This window comes from Gambusia affinis, linkage group LG21, assembly GCF_019740435.1.
Source record: "Gambusia affinis linkage group LG21, SWU_Gaff_1.0, whole genome shotgun sequence".
NCBI classification, from domain to species: Eukaryota; Metazoa; Chordata; class Actinopteri; order Cyprinodontiformes; family Poeciliidae; genus Gambusia; species Gambusia affinis.
The window spans coordinates 23,408,597-23,423,992 of record NC_057888.1 but is presented as its reverse complement, the minus strand read 5'-3'; the positions used below and the strand labels follow the sequence as shown (position 1 = coordinate 23,423,992).

General features: G+C 37.8%; 1 protein-coding gene across 4 annotated transcripts in view; it reads right to left on the bottom strand.

Moving 5' to 3' along the window:
- The window catches only part of abcd3a (ATP-binding cassette, sub-family D (ALD), member 3a), a 37,130-nt gene that overhangs the window by 17,982 nt on the left and 3,752 nt on the right, over window positions 1–15,396 (bottom strand). For all 4 annotated transcript variants that reach the window (XR_006369530.1, XM_044105258.1, XM_044105256.1 and 1 more), the window contains exons 5-10: window positions 14,993–15,062; window positions 13,333–13,430; window positions 12,236–12,359; window positions 11,304–11,360; window positions 4,233–4,375; window positions 4,067–4,136 (exon numbers count right to left, since the gene is read on the bottom strand). Coding sequence is in view for 3 of the 4 variants with exons in the window: in XM_044105258.1 (XP_043961193.1) it covers window positions 4,067–4,136; window positions 4,233–4,375; window positions 11,304–11,360; window positions 12,236–12,359; window positions 13,333–13,430; window positions 14,993–15,062 (562 nt within the window). In the remaining variant the exon portion in view is untranslated. The remainder of the gene's footprint in view (window positions 1–4,066; window positions 4,137–4,232; window positions 4,376–11,303; window positions 11,361–12,235; window positions 12,360–13,332; window positions 13,431–14,992; window positions 15,063–15,396) is intronic.

Genomic DNA, 15,396 nt, shown 5'->3' with positions numbered 1-15,396 from the left:
CAAAAAAGATTTTACGTTCACAAGATTCAATGTTTTATTTTAACAAAACGATATACTTAGCATAACATAACAGTCAATAACCCCAAAGGAACCTGGATAAAGTCTGCCATGGCATCTGAAGCCTGTGGATGATAAGAAAAGTACAAATTAAAAAAAAGAATGAGGTGAAAGTTTTGATTTTCTTGTGTACAATCTATGACAAACAGAATAGCAATACATACTAGAGACACTGTAGAACTCTTTCCTCAAGGAAAACTGGGACATATTGTAGGGTAGCAGTCCTCATAGCAACAACATCATTGGTCTAGAAGTAGGGAGGACAATAAAAGTAAGCACAACCATATTCTAAAGAATCGATGGCATAAAATAATTGTTCACGATTATTTGTTGTCTGACAAAGACTGATTAGAATGTTGATGGTTGTACAGTTAAAGGAGCAACAACAATTTTCCAACCTTCTGTCAGCTGATTATTATATTAATGCTACAGACCATTGCTCATTCATTATTTCAACAACTAACTAGAAGTTAGTTAGCTTTTTTCTAGTCTCAATCACCCAAATACCATCAACATAAATTAGTAGCCTATTCTTAACTAGCTTAACGTGACATGTTGTCATTAAGTAACTAACATTGTCTGCGTCCAACAGCATTACTCTACTTACCCGGTTTGTTTAGAAAAAAAACTAAACAAACCGTGGAAAGGTTTTTGCCTTTTAATGGTTATGTGACATGATTCTAACACCAGTGTCCCCCTCTGCAGAGCAACATGTCTCTGTAGCAAACCCGCTGATGCAAGCATCTTAACAGTAATGTTGCATTTAAAGGCGCCCCGGAAAAACACATCACTACACATTAGCAACTGATTAAACCATTGTAACAATTTTATCAGTTGTGCAGTGGACAGAAGGCACATTTTGCTGGGTTTCAGATGACGTAGCACCGACATCACCCAATGCAGATGGAGGCCAGGAAGTAAAACCAGACCATTTATTTCTGTTGATCCAGCATCAAAACACCTAAAATCTGTGTCCTGTATGGCTGTTCCAACCATTCTAATAGAGAGAAAGATAAACGTTATTTTCATCTTTCGAAAGTAGTCAGTCACAAGGGAGTTAATTTTTAAAAATTAACTGAAAAAAAGAGGAGGAAAGTGGATCAACAATCTACAGCTAAAAACAGGCGGTGTAAAAACACCTAACAATGCCAGAGTTTGGAGCGACCACTTTCTAACAGGTAACGGTCGCATCGTTTTAATTGTATTTTCAGATAATTTATTGGATAGTTACTTAGAAAGACCAGAATTCATATGTAAGGTAAGATATATTATTTTTAGGGTTAGGGTTGCTAATGTTGTTAGCAGCTAGCTCAGTGCCCAGGCCAGGACAGAAAATATGTTTATTCAGTGGGTCTTTCATGCTAAAAAAAAAAGAAAAAAAGCTAAGTAAATTGAATGTGACCTACCCAGCCATGCAGTCACAGTGAGCTGTGATAGTACTGTTATAGCAGATTAATTACTGAAAATAGCACAACTCACTACTCACCCGGCATAAACAAGTCAGCCGGCATTTAATGCTTCTTTTGCCCTAAATGGTTGACTGGAGAAATTTATGAGTGAAATTAATTCTACATGATTGTTAGCAGGCTGAGTTTAGGCTTAAAAAAACATGCTGAAGGGCTGCAGTTGAAAGGCAGGTAATTATTAGTCAGATCTCTTATCATGGACAAAAACATTAAAGACTTTCAAGAAAAAGGAGTGTCCGTTTTAGTTAATGTTGGACCCATGAGCCCATGCTAACATTAGCATATTAGCCTGCAAAGAGTTTGATGCATCATCTTTCATAAGAAAAATCAACCTGTAGCCATATATGAGAGTAGTAAAGGCATACATGGCACACGGAAATATACTGAAGACAAATAACTCACCATTAAAGATCTGCATCTTCCAATGTGCAAGTCCACAAACGTTCTGGAAGCTTCCCGCACGACTTTACTGCGCATGCGCACTGCTGAGCTGAAGTATTCACTCCAGTAACAAAAATATTCAAATCCATCCATCTTCTGTTCACCCTTGTCCCTAATGGGGTCAGGAGGGTTGCTGGTGCCTCTCCAGCTACGTTCCGGGTGAGAGGCGGGGTCACCCTGGACAGGTTGCCAGTCTGTCACAGGGCAACACAGAGACATACAAGACACACAACCATTCACACACACACTCACACCTAGGGAGAATTTAGAGAGACCAATTAACCTGACAGTCATGTTTTTGGACTGTGGGAGGAAGCCGGAGAACCTGGAGAGAACCCACCATGCACAGGGAGAACATGCAAACTCCATGCAGAAAGACCCCGGGCCGGGAATCGAACCCAGGACCTTCTTGCTGCAAGGCAACAGCTCTACCAACTGCACCACTGTGCAGCCCTATTCAAATCCAGTTTACTAAAAATAACTTGTTTGGTAACTTTCTCAGGCCAAACATGTACATTACTGACATTACTTGAGTTGAATAAACAGTTTAGTTAGACTTAAGTAAAACATACAAACCTAATATGAGTAAGAATAGGTATTGCATTTTAGAGTGAAGAAATCTGGGCAAAAGGAGTTCTGAGTGCTGTACATTCTCTCCCTTTCATGTCCATACTTTTCAGATAGGCAACATTTCTAAAAATCCTTTTTTTGTATTGGTCTTAAGTAATATTCAAATTTTCTGAGATGTTGAACTTGGGGTTTTCATTAGTTTCCTTCAACATTAAAAGAAACATTTGAAATATATCAGTTTGTGTGTAACAAATGAATATAATATACAAGTTATAAGCTATAACTTGTATACAATATACAACAAGTCATACTTGTTATATAACAATTTTGCTATACAACAAAATTGCACTTCCAGCAAGTTTTACTGGAATTACTGATATAAATCCATTTAGTCATTTCTTGTTATCTAACATATAAATGTACAGACAACTGCTGTGTATACAAAGAAACATTGCAATGCCAGTGTAGCTTATATATATCATCATAACCATTCAATTATCACATTAGAGAGTTCCTTTTTTTTTTCCTTTAATACAAATATTTTCAATGGACTGTATAATAATGAGGTACAGCTACTGGAATCAGAATGTAAATAATATTACCATATGCTCAGATATTAATTGCTTAACTGTCTTTCCTAGATGAAGCAACTACTACCGCCATTAACGTTCAACATAGGAAGTACTCCAGGGTCAGTGCTGTTGTGCTTTTTGTGTGTCTGTTCTAATTTCTCAAACTCCCAGTCAGTCCTGGCTGGTGGTTCCTCACACTGAGCAGGGTTCTGGCTCTGCTGAAAGTTTTGAAATAGTAAAGTTGTTCCCATCTCAACGCTAAGATTTGGTCTTCTAATGTTTATAATCATTAGAAGACCAACCCTTTTTGGGTTTTGAAATGGAATTTTAATATACAGTAATCCCTCGTTTATCGCGGGGGTTACGTTCCGAAAACGACCCGCGATAAGTGAAATCCGCGAAATAGAAAACTTTTTTTTTTTTACAATTAGCAACTATTACATGTACTGTATACAAATACAGTGACTCACGTGTAGGCCGTTTCACTGCTCTTCAGACTGCTGCATCCTGACTGCGCTCTGCAGTGTTCTCTTCTTCGAAATTACAAGATAATTTGGCCAACTTAATGTTAATTTGCCAAGCTGTTTTATGTACGTACATATAACTGCACGAGACGACAAAATGATAGCACAATTCGTAGCATGTTTTGATACAAGAAGCGGGAGTGAGTTTTTAGCGAATCAGAATGCAGAGCACAATGCACCAAAAAAAAAAAAAAAAGCATTATGAAAATCCGCGAAATAGCGAATCCGCGATAAGTGAACCGCGAAGTGGCGAGGGATCACTGTATGTCATTATTACTAGGATTAAATAGTGATGTATGTAACTGAATCTGTTTTTGGATTGACCAGTTTATAACTCAAGAGCATAAATTTGATCTGTTTGTCTTGTAAATTGCCTTGCGATGACGTGTGGGAACTCTATAAATACACTGAACTGAATTGTTAAGATATCACTTACAAGTTTCTTGAATGTTGAATGAATTGTCTGCTTTTCCCTCAAGTTTCCATTATAGAAGGCAATCTCCTCACTAAATAGGAAACATGAATGGAGATAAAGTGTCATTTACCCATAAATTTCTCATGCAGTTTTCACACATTGATCCGATCCTAGTAGCTGTGCTCACCTGTTAGTGATGAGGCGCGAGTTCACATAGCGGTACTCTCCCTCATAGCGCTGCTCAGTCACTGTCATCTTTCCTATGGGCCTCCTCAGTCTGGTCAGGAACAGGCCTGAGATCAGCAGGTAAGCCATCATGATTGCTGGGCCCTATTTGCAGAAGGGAGAAAGGAATTTATTGCCAATTTATGGGACAAAAACCATGAGGTGTCTTCTTTCATAAAAGAAGAAAAGATTCCAGAGATGAAAAAACGTACACATTGCTATTTGAACAAAGCAACAAACTCTAGTTTCTCTCTTCTCAAGATCAGTCACTGGTATTTTCTGGCAGATCTTACAGCAGCATCATTAAAACATATTCACATCCCTCCACTGTCATGTTACCAAAATAACTGAAAACATTCAAATCTCCTAAAAAGATCAAAAATTTAAGCAAAAATAGTTTGTACATATCAACAGAAAAATTAAAGATACAGATGTCAGCTTTAACTAGGCTCTTAGAGCATTGACATGCATCCTAAAGAAATGCAGGTCAAAGCTTTAGGCCAGTGGTCTCAATCCTGGTCCTCAAGCCCCTCTATCCGGCATGTTTAAGGTGTCTCCTTGTTGCCACACCTCATTTAAATAACTGGACTGGCCAGGTGGCATGGGCGGGCATTAGTGGGCATTACCCAGAATCAGTCACGCTCGCACTGGACTGAAAGCTATTTTTTTTCATTTTTACCTCAGAGTGACCAACTTTCCATAATTCCTATCTCAATTTGATATAGTAGGGGCTCCTGCACTTCCCGTATCTGCGCCCTCTATCTCCCGAACTTTTTCAGCCTTTACAACTGTTAATTCCATAGTAAACATGTCAAGAAGTGTTTTTCCGATTTCCTGTAACGTACTTTTTTCTTTTACTTGTTTCATTCTCACAAGTAAAAGAATGAAACATGGGATTAGAAATATATTACAGTCCTCCCATGAGACCTCCAGCCTTGTGGTATGGGATGCTTTTAAGGCCTACATTAGAGGCCAGATTATTGCCTACTCAGCCAAAATTAAAAAACAGTCCACCTATGAACAGAACAACCTAATTCAACAAATCAAAGAGGTTGATATAAAATATGCTATGAATCACTGTCCTGAACTGTTTAAAAGGCGTGTTGAACTCAAAACAAGGCTTGACCTCTTGACAACAAACTCAGCTGAACGCCTGCTTTTACACAGCAAATCCAAATTTTATGTGCATGGCGACAAACCCGATAAACTATTAGCGACCATGCTCAAGGGCTCTAGGGCAAGGCAAAATATCTCTAGAATTCGAAAACAAGATGGCAGTATGGTCACGGATCACAGACAAATTAATGATGCATTCAGGGACTTCTACGAGGAGCTTTACAGCTCACAATCACAGACCAATTCCAACATGACTGTTGATTTCCTAGCTAAACTTCACATCCCTGTAATTTCACCAGAACTTAAGAACAAGTTAGATGAACCCATCTCCCAGGCAGAAGTCTCCCTAGCATTAGCCTCAATGCAGTCTGGCAAATGCCCAGGACCGGATGGTCTCCCCTCTGAATTTTTCAAACAATTCTCAGACTTACTCTCTGTGGAGCTCAGCTCCACCCTTACTGACTGTTTTAAAGAAGGGTCCCTTCCTCAGTCATTTTATGAAGTTTGCATCACACTTATTTCAAAAAAGGGCAAAGATCCAGGGGAATGCACCTCTTACAGACCTATCTCTCTCTTAAATACAGATGTCAAAATCTTAGCCAAAATTCTTGCCCGTAGACTTGAAACTGTTTTACCATCGGTTATTTCGAAAGACCAAACAGGCTTCATTAAGGGTCGGCACTCATATTTCAATGTTAGAAGGCTGCTTAATATAATTTATTCCAGCGCCTCAGATTCAGATGAGTGTGTTGTCTCTCTGGACGCTGAAAAAGCCTTTGACCGGGTTGAGTTTGACTATCTTTTTGCGGTCCTTAGCAGATTTGGCTTTGGAGGAAACTTCATTTCATGGATTAAACTATTATACCAGCAACCGTCTGCCACGGTTCGTACCAACTTTCAGACCTCAAAACCTTTTAAATTACAAAGAGGCACCCGTCAGGGCTGCCCCCTTAGCCCCCTGCTTTTTGATCTGGCCATAGAGCCCCTCGCCATTGCACTTAAAACCAGTAAAGAGATTTCCGGCATTTGGAGGAATGATACGGAACATAAAGTGTCGCTTTATGCAGATGACCTTTTACTTTTTGTTTCCAAACCATCAATCTCATTGCCTTTAGCTCTCGATATATTTAGTCAATTTGGTCAGATTTCTGGGTATAAGCTGAACCTCACCAAAAGTGAGCTTCTCCCAATAGGTAATAAAGCCAATATGTCAGATTTAGCCAATCTGCCGTTCAGAATTGAAAGACAAAAATTCACATACCTTGGTATCACAGTGACAAAAAAACATAAAAACCTGTTCAAAGAGAATCTGATTCAACTGTTGAACCAAGTGAAGGGATCCCTCACAAAGTGGACGCCCTTTTCCATGTCCCTTGTGGGACGTATCAACTCAATTAAAATGAATATACTACCCAAATTCTTATACCTCTTTCAGGCATTACCCATTTTTATTCCTAATACTTTTTTTAATGAGCTAGACTCAACTCTCTCGTCTTTTATTTGGCAGGGTAAACGCCCAAGGCTTAATAAATTACAACTCCAAAAACCTAAACAGCAGGGTGGGTTTGCCTCCCCCAATTTCCGGTTTTATTATTGGGCCGCCAACCTTAGATGCTCAGTGTTTTGGTATTTCTACTACAACCTGGGTGACTGTCCTGACTGGGTGGCTATGGAGCTACGCAGTGGTAACAATATATCCATCCCTGCCTTGCTCTGTTCCCCACTTTCACTCGCTTCATTTAACGCCATTTCAAACCCTGTAGTGAAACACTCACTGAAAATATGGGGCCAGTTTAGGAAATACTTTAAACTTCATGACTTCTCCCTCCTGAGTCCAATTGCACTTAACCATTTTTTCAAACCATCTGTTCAGGATGGGGTGTTTCTAGAGTGGCAACGGAGGGGGCTTATTTATTTTAAGGACCTTTTTATAGAGAAGAATCTTGCATCCTTTGAGGAACTTACCACTAAATATGGTTTACCTACATCCCATTTTTTTAGATATTTGCAAACCAGAAACTTTATTCAGTCTCACTTATCAGGCTCAGCTTCTCCACCAGAGCATACACTGTTGGAAACCATTCTACTGTTGAACCCAACTCGTAAAGGGCTGGTTTCTTGGCTTTATAATAAAATGTTGAGTACGAAAGGGTCCTCTTCACCTGAACTTAAAACTGCATGGGAAGAAGATTTGAATATGACTATACCAGATGAGACATGGGACTCTATACTTAAACTGGTGAATACAACATCTATGTGTGCGCGCCATTGTCTCATTCAGTTCAAAATAGTACATAGAGCCCATCTCTCCAAAAGCAAACTGTCTCGTTTCTATCCAGAAGTCACCCCATACTGCGACAAATGTAAAACTAGCGTAGCCACACTAGTTCATATGTACTGGTCCTGCCCCGCTCTTGGTCAGTTCTGGACAGATGTTTTTCGTACAATGTCTGGGTTGGCCGGGGTGGTGGTAACACCTGGCCCCCTCTTGGCTCTCTTTGGGCTCAGTGGTTCAGTGTTGCCTTTACCAGCCTCTAAACGACGGGCCCTGGCATTCTGCTCACTGATAGCGAGGCGCACAGTTCTGACCAGGTGGAAGGGTGCTGCTCCTCCAACTCACAAGCAGTGGCTTTGTGACCTCATGTCGTGTTTGAAACTGGAAAGGATTAGCTGTTCTCTTCAACACGCAACTGGTAAATTTGAAAAAACATGGGGAGCCTTTCTTGACTCATTTCAAAACATACAATAATGCTCCAGATTAATGAAGTTAATTGATTTTATTAAGATGTGTTCCATTTCTGTCAGGGATAGGAATGTAGTGGGTGGACCTACTGGGCAGTGACCTGGGTGGGCTAAATGGGATTACTTTGGAGGGATTATTTTCTCTGTGTGTATTATTTTATGTATGTGTTAGATACACTTTAACTAGATACACTTCTTTGTATTCACAAACTGTATGTATTAAAAGAAAAAACTCAATAAAAAGACAGTGATTAAGAAATATATTACAGTGTAATGACACTATGTGCTACCTTTGTCTTTTAAATATTTATATAAAAAGGTGGGATATTCTGATGCAGTCTCTTAATACACCAATAAGCGCTACCCACACATATTGTTGTGGGTAGCAGGTAATTTAATAATTTAGCGCATCACCATGTACATAGATGTAGGATTTTGTGATCAGTGAATTTAGTAGATAAACATGTGCTGTCTACCAATGTGAAACAGGTAGAATATACTTATGAAAGGCTTTGGTGCATCAAGATTCTTTACCAATTTACCTGGTACAAAGATGTTCTGATGAAGGAGTTTTGGTGCACCAACATGTGCTACCTGTATATTTTACAATGATATTCAAATGAAAGAATCTGGTATAGCAAAATGTGCTACCCATATATCTACCAGGTAGGACATTTTGATGGAATTTTGGTATCATCATGTGCATAAAACACACATGATATCATGTGTGTTTTATAAAGGTGGAATTCAAATTCTACCTTTATAAAACACACATTTGGGGGTATTTGGGATTATAGTGCATCTAATTGTACTAGCTTTACACATTAAAACTAAGTACTGTATTCTCATGAAGGATTTCATGAGAATACCTGCATTTACATGAACAGCTATTTTTAAACGGGAATTCAGGTGCTTTTTTTTAGAAAGGTTTTTGTCATTCACATTTTTCTCAAAAGCTACTTATCACTGCTAAGTGCCACTTAAAACACATCATTTAAAGAATGATTTGATTAGTATACTTTAAATTGACACTAACTGCAAAGGTCTTTTGTATGTAAACATGACGGTGGCGATTTTCCAAGGGAAGCACCGACCAATAGACATAGCTATCTAGATGCGCTGTGGTTGGAAAATCAAGTCAAGTTGCGCACACATCCTCTGTGATTGTCAGCTGCTATGGCAGTGAGTCTGCGTGTTGCACAGCCGACACAGAACAGGAAACAAATGGTTTTCAGTTGTTCTTCAATGATTTTTCTGCATTATTTTTCCCTCTCCAAATAACACTAAATTAATTACATCTCCATAAGTATATATCTTAACTTGATTTAGTTAACTGAATTATTCTACCACAGCAGTGCAGCTAGAAATGGCATGTAAAAAAGAATTGTCTTTTTTTTTCCTCCCAGCGTTGTGCACATTCACAAATGTTCCAGATGTACTATGCAAGTGGTCCAAAGAAATAACAATGGCGCAGTCATACCAGGACAGAAAAGAGAAACAGGCTAAACAGAGTCTGGTGTGAGATGCAAAAGGCACATTCTGGGACTCCTTTTTGAAATATAAACACTTTAACGGTTCCTTCGGTTTCACCTTAATAGTGCTAGTTCAGCTGAGCTGCATGATGAAGCAGTGTAAACTTCTCATTCAAAATGTACTAATTTGCTATGAAGTTTAAAATGTGATGACAGAAAAGCAGGGAACAGGGGAGTATAACAGAAAAATTGTAACATGATGGTGGAAAAAAACATTCTGCCAATAAGTATGGTTGAATTTGAGGGCTGTTTATGAAGCAAAGATTTAACTTTCCTTCAAGAGCAACCACAAACAATATTTCAACCAAACAATCTATCAAATTTTTATTTTATTACACCATTCTGCAACAAGGCCTTTCAAATGCATTACATAATAAAAACACAAAAATACAAAGTCATAGAGCACAGTCAACGATTGAAACATAGCATTTTGTCAAGTGCCGCTGTTACTTCTGAATGCATATCGCTCTGTTCATCGGGGATTAGTTTTTATTTTTCTATTCAGTAACTTGTTTTGTTATATTTCATAAATATATCAAAGTGTAATGTGAGAAAACCAATTGAATAAACTAATTAATTTTGCTGACAAAATAATGTCAAAATGAAATGATGGGGGTATTTAATTCAGCAAATTATGAGTAATTTTAAATAGCTTCCTAACAATAACCAACTGCTTTGACTCCTTCCAGTCTGGTTTCCGGTCTCACCACAGCACAGAGACTGGCCTAGTCAAAGTGTTCAATGATGTTCATATAAATACGGACTGTGGGAGAACCACAGTGCTGGTTCTGTTGGACCTCAGTGTTGACCAAGACATATTACTGAATGGACTGGAGAGTTGGGTCGAACTCTCCGGTCCAGTGCTTAACTGGTTTGAATATTACATAAAGAACAGGGATTTCTTTGTTTCAATTGGAAACTTCTCATCAAAGAGGTCAAAGGTCACATGTGGGGTACCCCAAGGTTCAATCCTAGGACCCCTCTTATTCAATATCTATATGCTCCCATTGGCTCAGGTTATAACAGGAAATAATATTAGCTACCATAACTATGTGGATGACACACATTCAGCATCTATGCACCAGTAATCTGAAACAAACTTCCAGAAAACTGGAAAACAGCTGAAACACTGACTTCCTTTAAATCTCAACTAAAACCCCACCTGTTTAGAGTTATATTTGAAACGTAATCAATTACAAATTTAATGATGGAACCCGACTTAATGTCATGTTTTGACCATTGATTCTATGTTGCACGATTTAGTGTTTTTATGATGTAAGGCACTTTGAAATGCCTTGCTGCTATACAAATACAATTTGATTGATTGATTGATTGATTAATTAACTTCAGATTCAAAAATACTTTATTGATCCGAAAGGGAAATTTACTCAATTAATAATTTGCATTCAAAAATCTTATGCAACATTATATGTGAACAACACCACAGCAGAACATCCCATCAATCTCAGTCAAACTTCTTCAACTGCAGGTCAGCATTTCAGAAGCAACTGCCTTCATGAACCCTACATATCATAAAAAAGGTCAACGAGAATTTCAACAAAAAGATAAAAATACAGAAACCGATTAATGGGAGACAATTGTCTGCAAAACCAGTGGCTTGGTGCGTGAGTAAATCTGCCTACCTGAGCTCCAATGGCGCTGGCCAGCTTGAAGATGTACAGAAAAATATCTAACAGAGGCTGGAGGACAAAGACAGAAAGCAAAATTTGATTCATTGCAGAAAAATAAACCCTGTAAATGCAAATATATAAATGCAGTCTATTGGAATGATGCAATCTGATAGGACAAAATGCTGCACAGACCTACTTTCACAATACCTACTCTGGTAGTCATAAGGATGACAAGCAACAGTAAACTTAATGCTGCCAGGTAGTGATGTGAACAGGTACTATTTACTTTCATTTCCTGACTACAACCCGTGTTTTTCACTTGTTTAGTACAATGTGCACACTGTGATACAGCTAATATAAGGGTTCTTACCAACGGCTGTCTAAAGGCTGCACTGCTGTATGATATGGAGGACAGCACAAGCTCAAGAACAAATCTACCTCGAGACATTGAGTGACAGTGGGAGCAAAGATGTAAGTGACTGAGGACATGTGTGTGAAACTATTCAATTTAGACACTGAAGAAATGTCAGAATTAAACAGGAGGAAGATGAACATAGAAATCAATGACTTCTCCTGGTAGGCAACTGTATTTTTGTATTTTTTAAGCAGCCGTGTTCCAGGGATTGTAAGTTAGAAGCATCTACGGCACAATTTTGTGTATGTTAACGGTACATATTTCACAATAGTTAAGATAATGCTGTGCTAAGGTAGTTCTGTGTAAATATTCCGTTACAACATGGTTTTCTTGTGGCTTACAGACAACTGCAGTGTATATATGTTTTTTTGAAGTGAGTGAGTGTGAATTCCATTTAGTTGCACTCAATAGTCTAGAAGTTCAAATATGCACAGCTGAGTGTGGTGTTCTCTTATTTACAGCAGTATACAGACTGCTGGCAACATGCTGGATTATTTCTTCTAAAATTATGTATGGTACAAGAGCATACCTTGCTGAGGTTGGAGTATAGATCAACTACACTGTTGCAGAACTTCTCCACATCTTGTGTCAGTAACTGGTCTGCATTGGCAATTCGGTTGTCCAAGTTTCCCATTTTGTAGTAAGTGAAACCTCTGGAGAGGGAGAGAACAGCTCCATTTTAACATCAGCAGACACACTGAATTACAATCCTTTTTCTTTTTGAATGAAGCACCTTCTGCATGTGTATATGTCCTTTCTGAACAACTTTACCTCCTGGCAGTCCGGTCTGTACTCATTGGCACTTTTTGACGCTAGGCTGAATTTCTTTTAGAAAGAGAGGGAGAGCATCCCATCTTTCACTGCTTTAATAACAGAGCATCTCTGAGCACTGTTCTTGAGCTAATTTGAAGGCCACATGATGTTTGAAGGTCTGTAGTGATTTACTGCAGAAAGTTGGTGACCTCTTTGCACTATGCGCTTCAGCATCAGCTGATCGTCAGTTTCCTACCACTTCTCGGCTGAGTTGCTATCGTTCCCAAACACTTCCATGTTCTTATAATACAGCTGACTGGAATATTTAGAAGGGAGGAAATTCCACAACTGGATTTGTTGCACAGTTCGTCCTATCACAGTTCCACACTGGAATTCACTGAGATCCTGAGAGCGACTCATTCTTTCACAAATGTTTGTCAGCCTGTCTAGGTGCTTAATTTTATACACCTGTGGCCATGAAAGTGATTGGAACACCTGATTCCAAAAATTTGGATGGGTGAGCAAATACTTTTGGCAATGTAGAGCATGTTGCTCGCATTCCATAACCTTGCAGATATGTATGTTAATGGTGCTTTCGGTTGCTTTGTTGTTCTCAGTTGGAGTTGAATAACCAAAGTGATATACCTTCTATGATGTTTTTCTTACACATGTATGGTGTAAGAACCAGAACCACTTCAACTGTTTTAATTATCACAACTAGCTAAGTGAGAAAATGAGTGGGTTGAACTTTACTATATTAAACTGATATGCCTACAAAAATATGTGCTTGTGAGAACGCCTACATCCCAAAGAACAACATACTGGAATTATAATGCTCACTTAAAAAATGACATTAAAAAGTGCTGGACTTACTGCAGGTACTGGTCATACAGCTTCTTTGTGAGCCTCTCACGGAACCTCAACTTTAGCTCATTTAGGCCCAACTTCAAGAAGTTGTTCACCAGAGCTATCTGTAATGACCCAGTCATACATCATTAGGCAAGACAATGATATTTATATACAGTACTTCCATTAATTCATCAAATAAATATGTGCTTTACAGGAAAAGTAAAAAACAGAGACAAGTGACATTAAATACAACTAAATAACAGCAAAGTTGAAGCAACACATGCAGATAAATTTTTGATCTCTGTGGGTAAGTTAAAGTCATCAGTATTTTCAGTCTTGGTAAAAAACAAAAAAAACAATAGTTTCTACACATGTCAGGCTTTTTGGGTCGTTTGTTCCAAAGCAGAGGAACACAGAACCCAAATTCTGCCTCACCTTGTTTAGTTCTTCAAACACTGAGTCAGCAGGTCTCCTAAGACCTGAAGAGACTGAAACTCATTGTGGCCAAACCATGTTCTGTCAGCATTTTATTATGCAGATTTTGAAGATTCACATCATAGGTTGATGGATACCAAAAAACTGACTTGCTCAATTTTGCAAAAAGGTTTTTGTTTAGTTTAACAATATGTTAAAACAGAATGTAGTATCTGATCTTTACTCAGATACATAACCACCAAGTGACACAGAGTAATGGTAGTTTTACAAAAACATTTGAACAAGGTGCCAGTTCAGTTCAGTACCCTGCATGGGGGAAATTTGTTTTACAGCCAGGCATTTCAAACACCACAAAACAACGTAAAATACATAGACAATGAAAAAACATACAAAGAATGCAAGCAGCAATTCATAAATATATCAGTTGGAATTTAAAACTAACAACTAACTTTATTCAATTGTGGAAAGCAACATGGATCAGTGGTATAGTAAGGGACACCACATACAGAGACTAAAGCCTTGAATGTCCGGATTTGATTCCTGACCAAGGGCCATTTGCAGCATGTCTTCCACCACCTTATCACACCATTTATGAATAAAGGCCACCACCACAAAATGTAATGAGTAAATAAAAGAAAAATACAAGTGATTACACTTTTTCGAGTCTAGAGAGAAGTTTAAATTCATTCATCAGCAGCTGCAATTATTATATAACTTTAGGTTGACAACGGTTTATTTGAGAAGCTCTTTTTTCCTGGGGTTGTTTTTTTAACTGTTTTACAATCTACAACCAAAGATGTTATAGAGCAAAAATTGGGTGAATTTATTGGCTATTTGTCAACCACACTTTGTAATACTTCAAAATCTTGTGGCATAATTCAGATTACATGTTAGAGTTAAGCTAAAGTGTGAAGTTTACTGGCACATTATTAAAATTAACAATAATAATAATAATAATAATAATAATAATAATAATAATAATAATAATAATGCCTACATTATTGTGCATTATTTAGAAGTTCTTAATAATGAGATAAGTTTTATATAAACTTCTCTCGGTTTTATAAACTGCAAACTTTATTAAACTTTTATAAACTTTATGAAAGTTATAAGTTTATATATTTATATAAAGGAAAAGAACCTTCTAACAATTAATAGTAATAAAATCATACAAAACATAAGAGACTGGAGCCATTTTATATCAAACTTTAAGACGAACAAGAGAAAAAAGTTTTCAAAACAAACTTACAACTGGCATGAACTTAATAAAGCTGAACAAGAAGATCTTGAAGTCTTTAGTTGAGCGCCCAATGATGGCACTGGAAATGAGAACATGCAGAGAGATAAGCAAATATCTGTAGGAAGAAGGAAATATCTAGACACAGGGGGAAACATACGGTTTTTTCTAATATATTGAATAAATCTGTTCATGAAAATTTTCAGCACTAGACTGGCTCACATCAGAAATCAAACAGAATTTTGTCTCTGTCAGTCTGGGAATCTACTCTTCTTTAACAGCTATGATTTGTTATTGGGGCATCATGTTATGTGTACATTATGTTATGTGTCTAATCATTAAAAAGAAGTCTCTTTTCACTGTCAATACTCTCTTCTCCATGTTATGACTAGACTTGGCAGGATGGCATTATTACA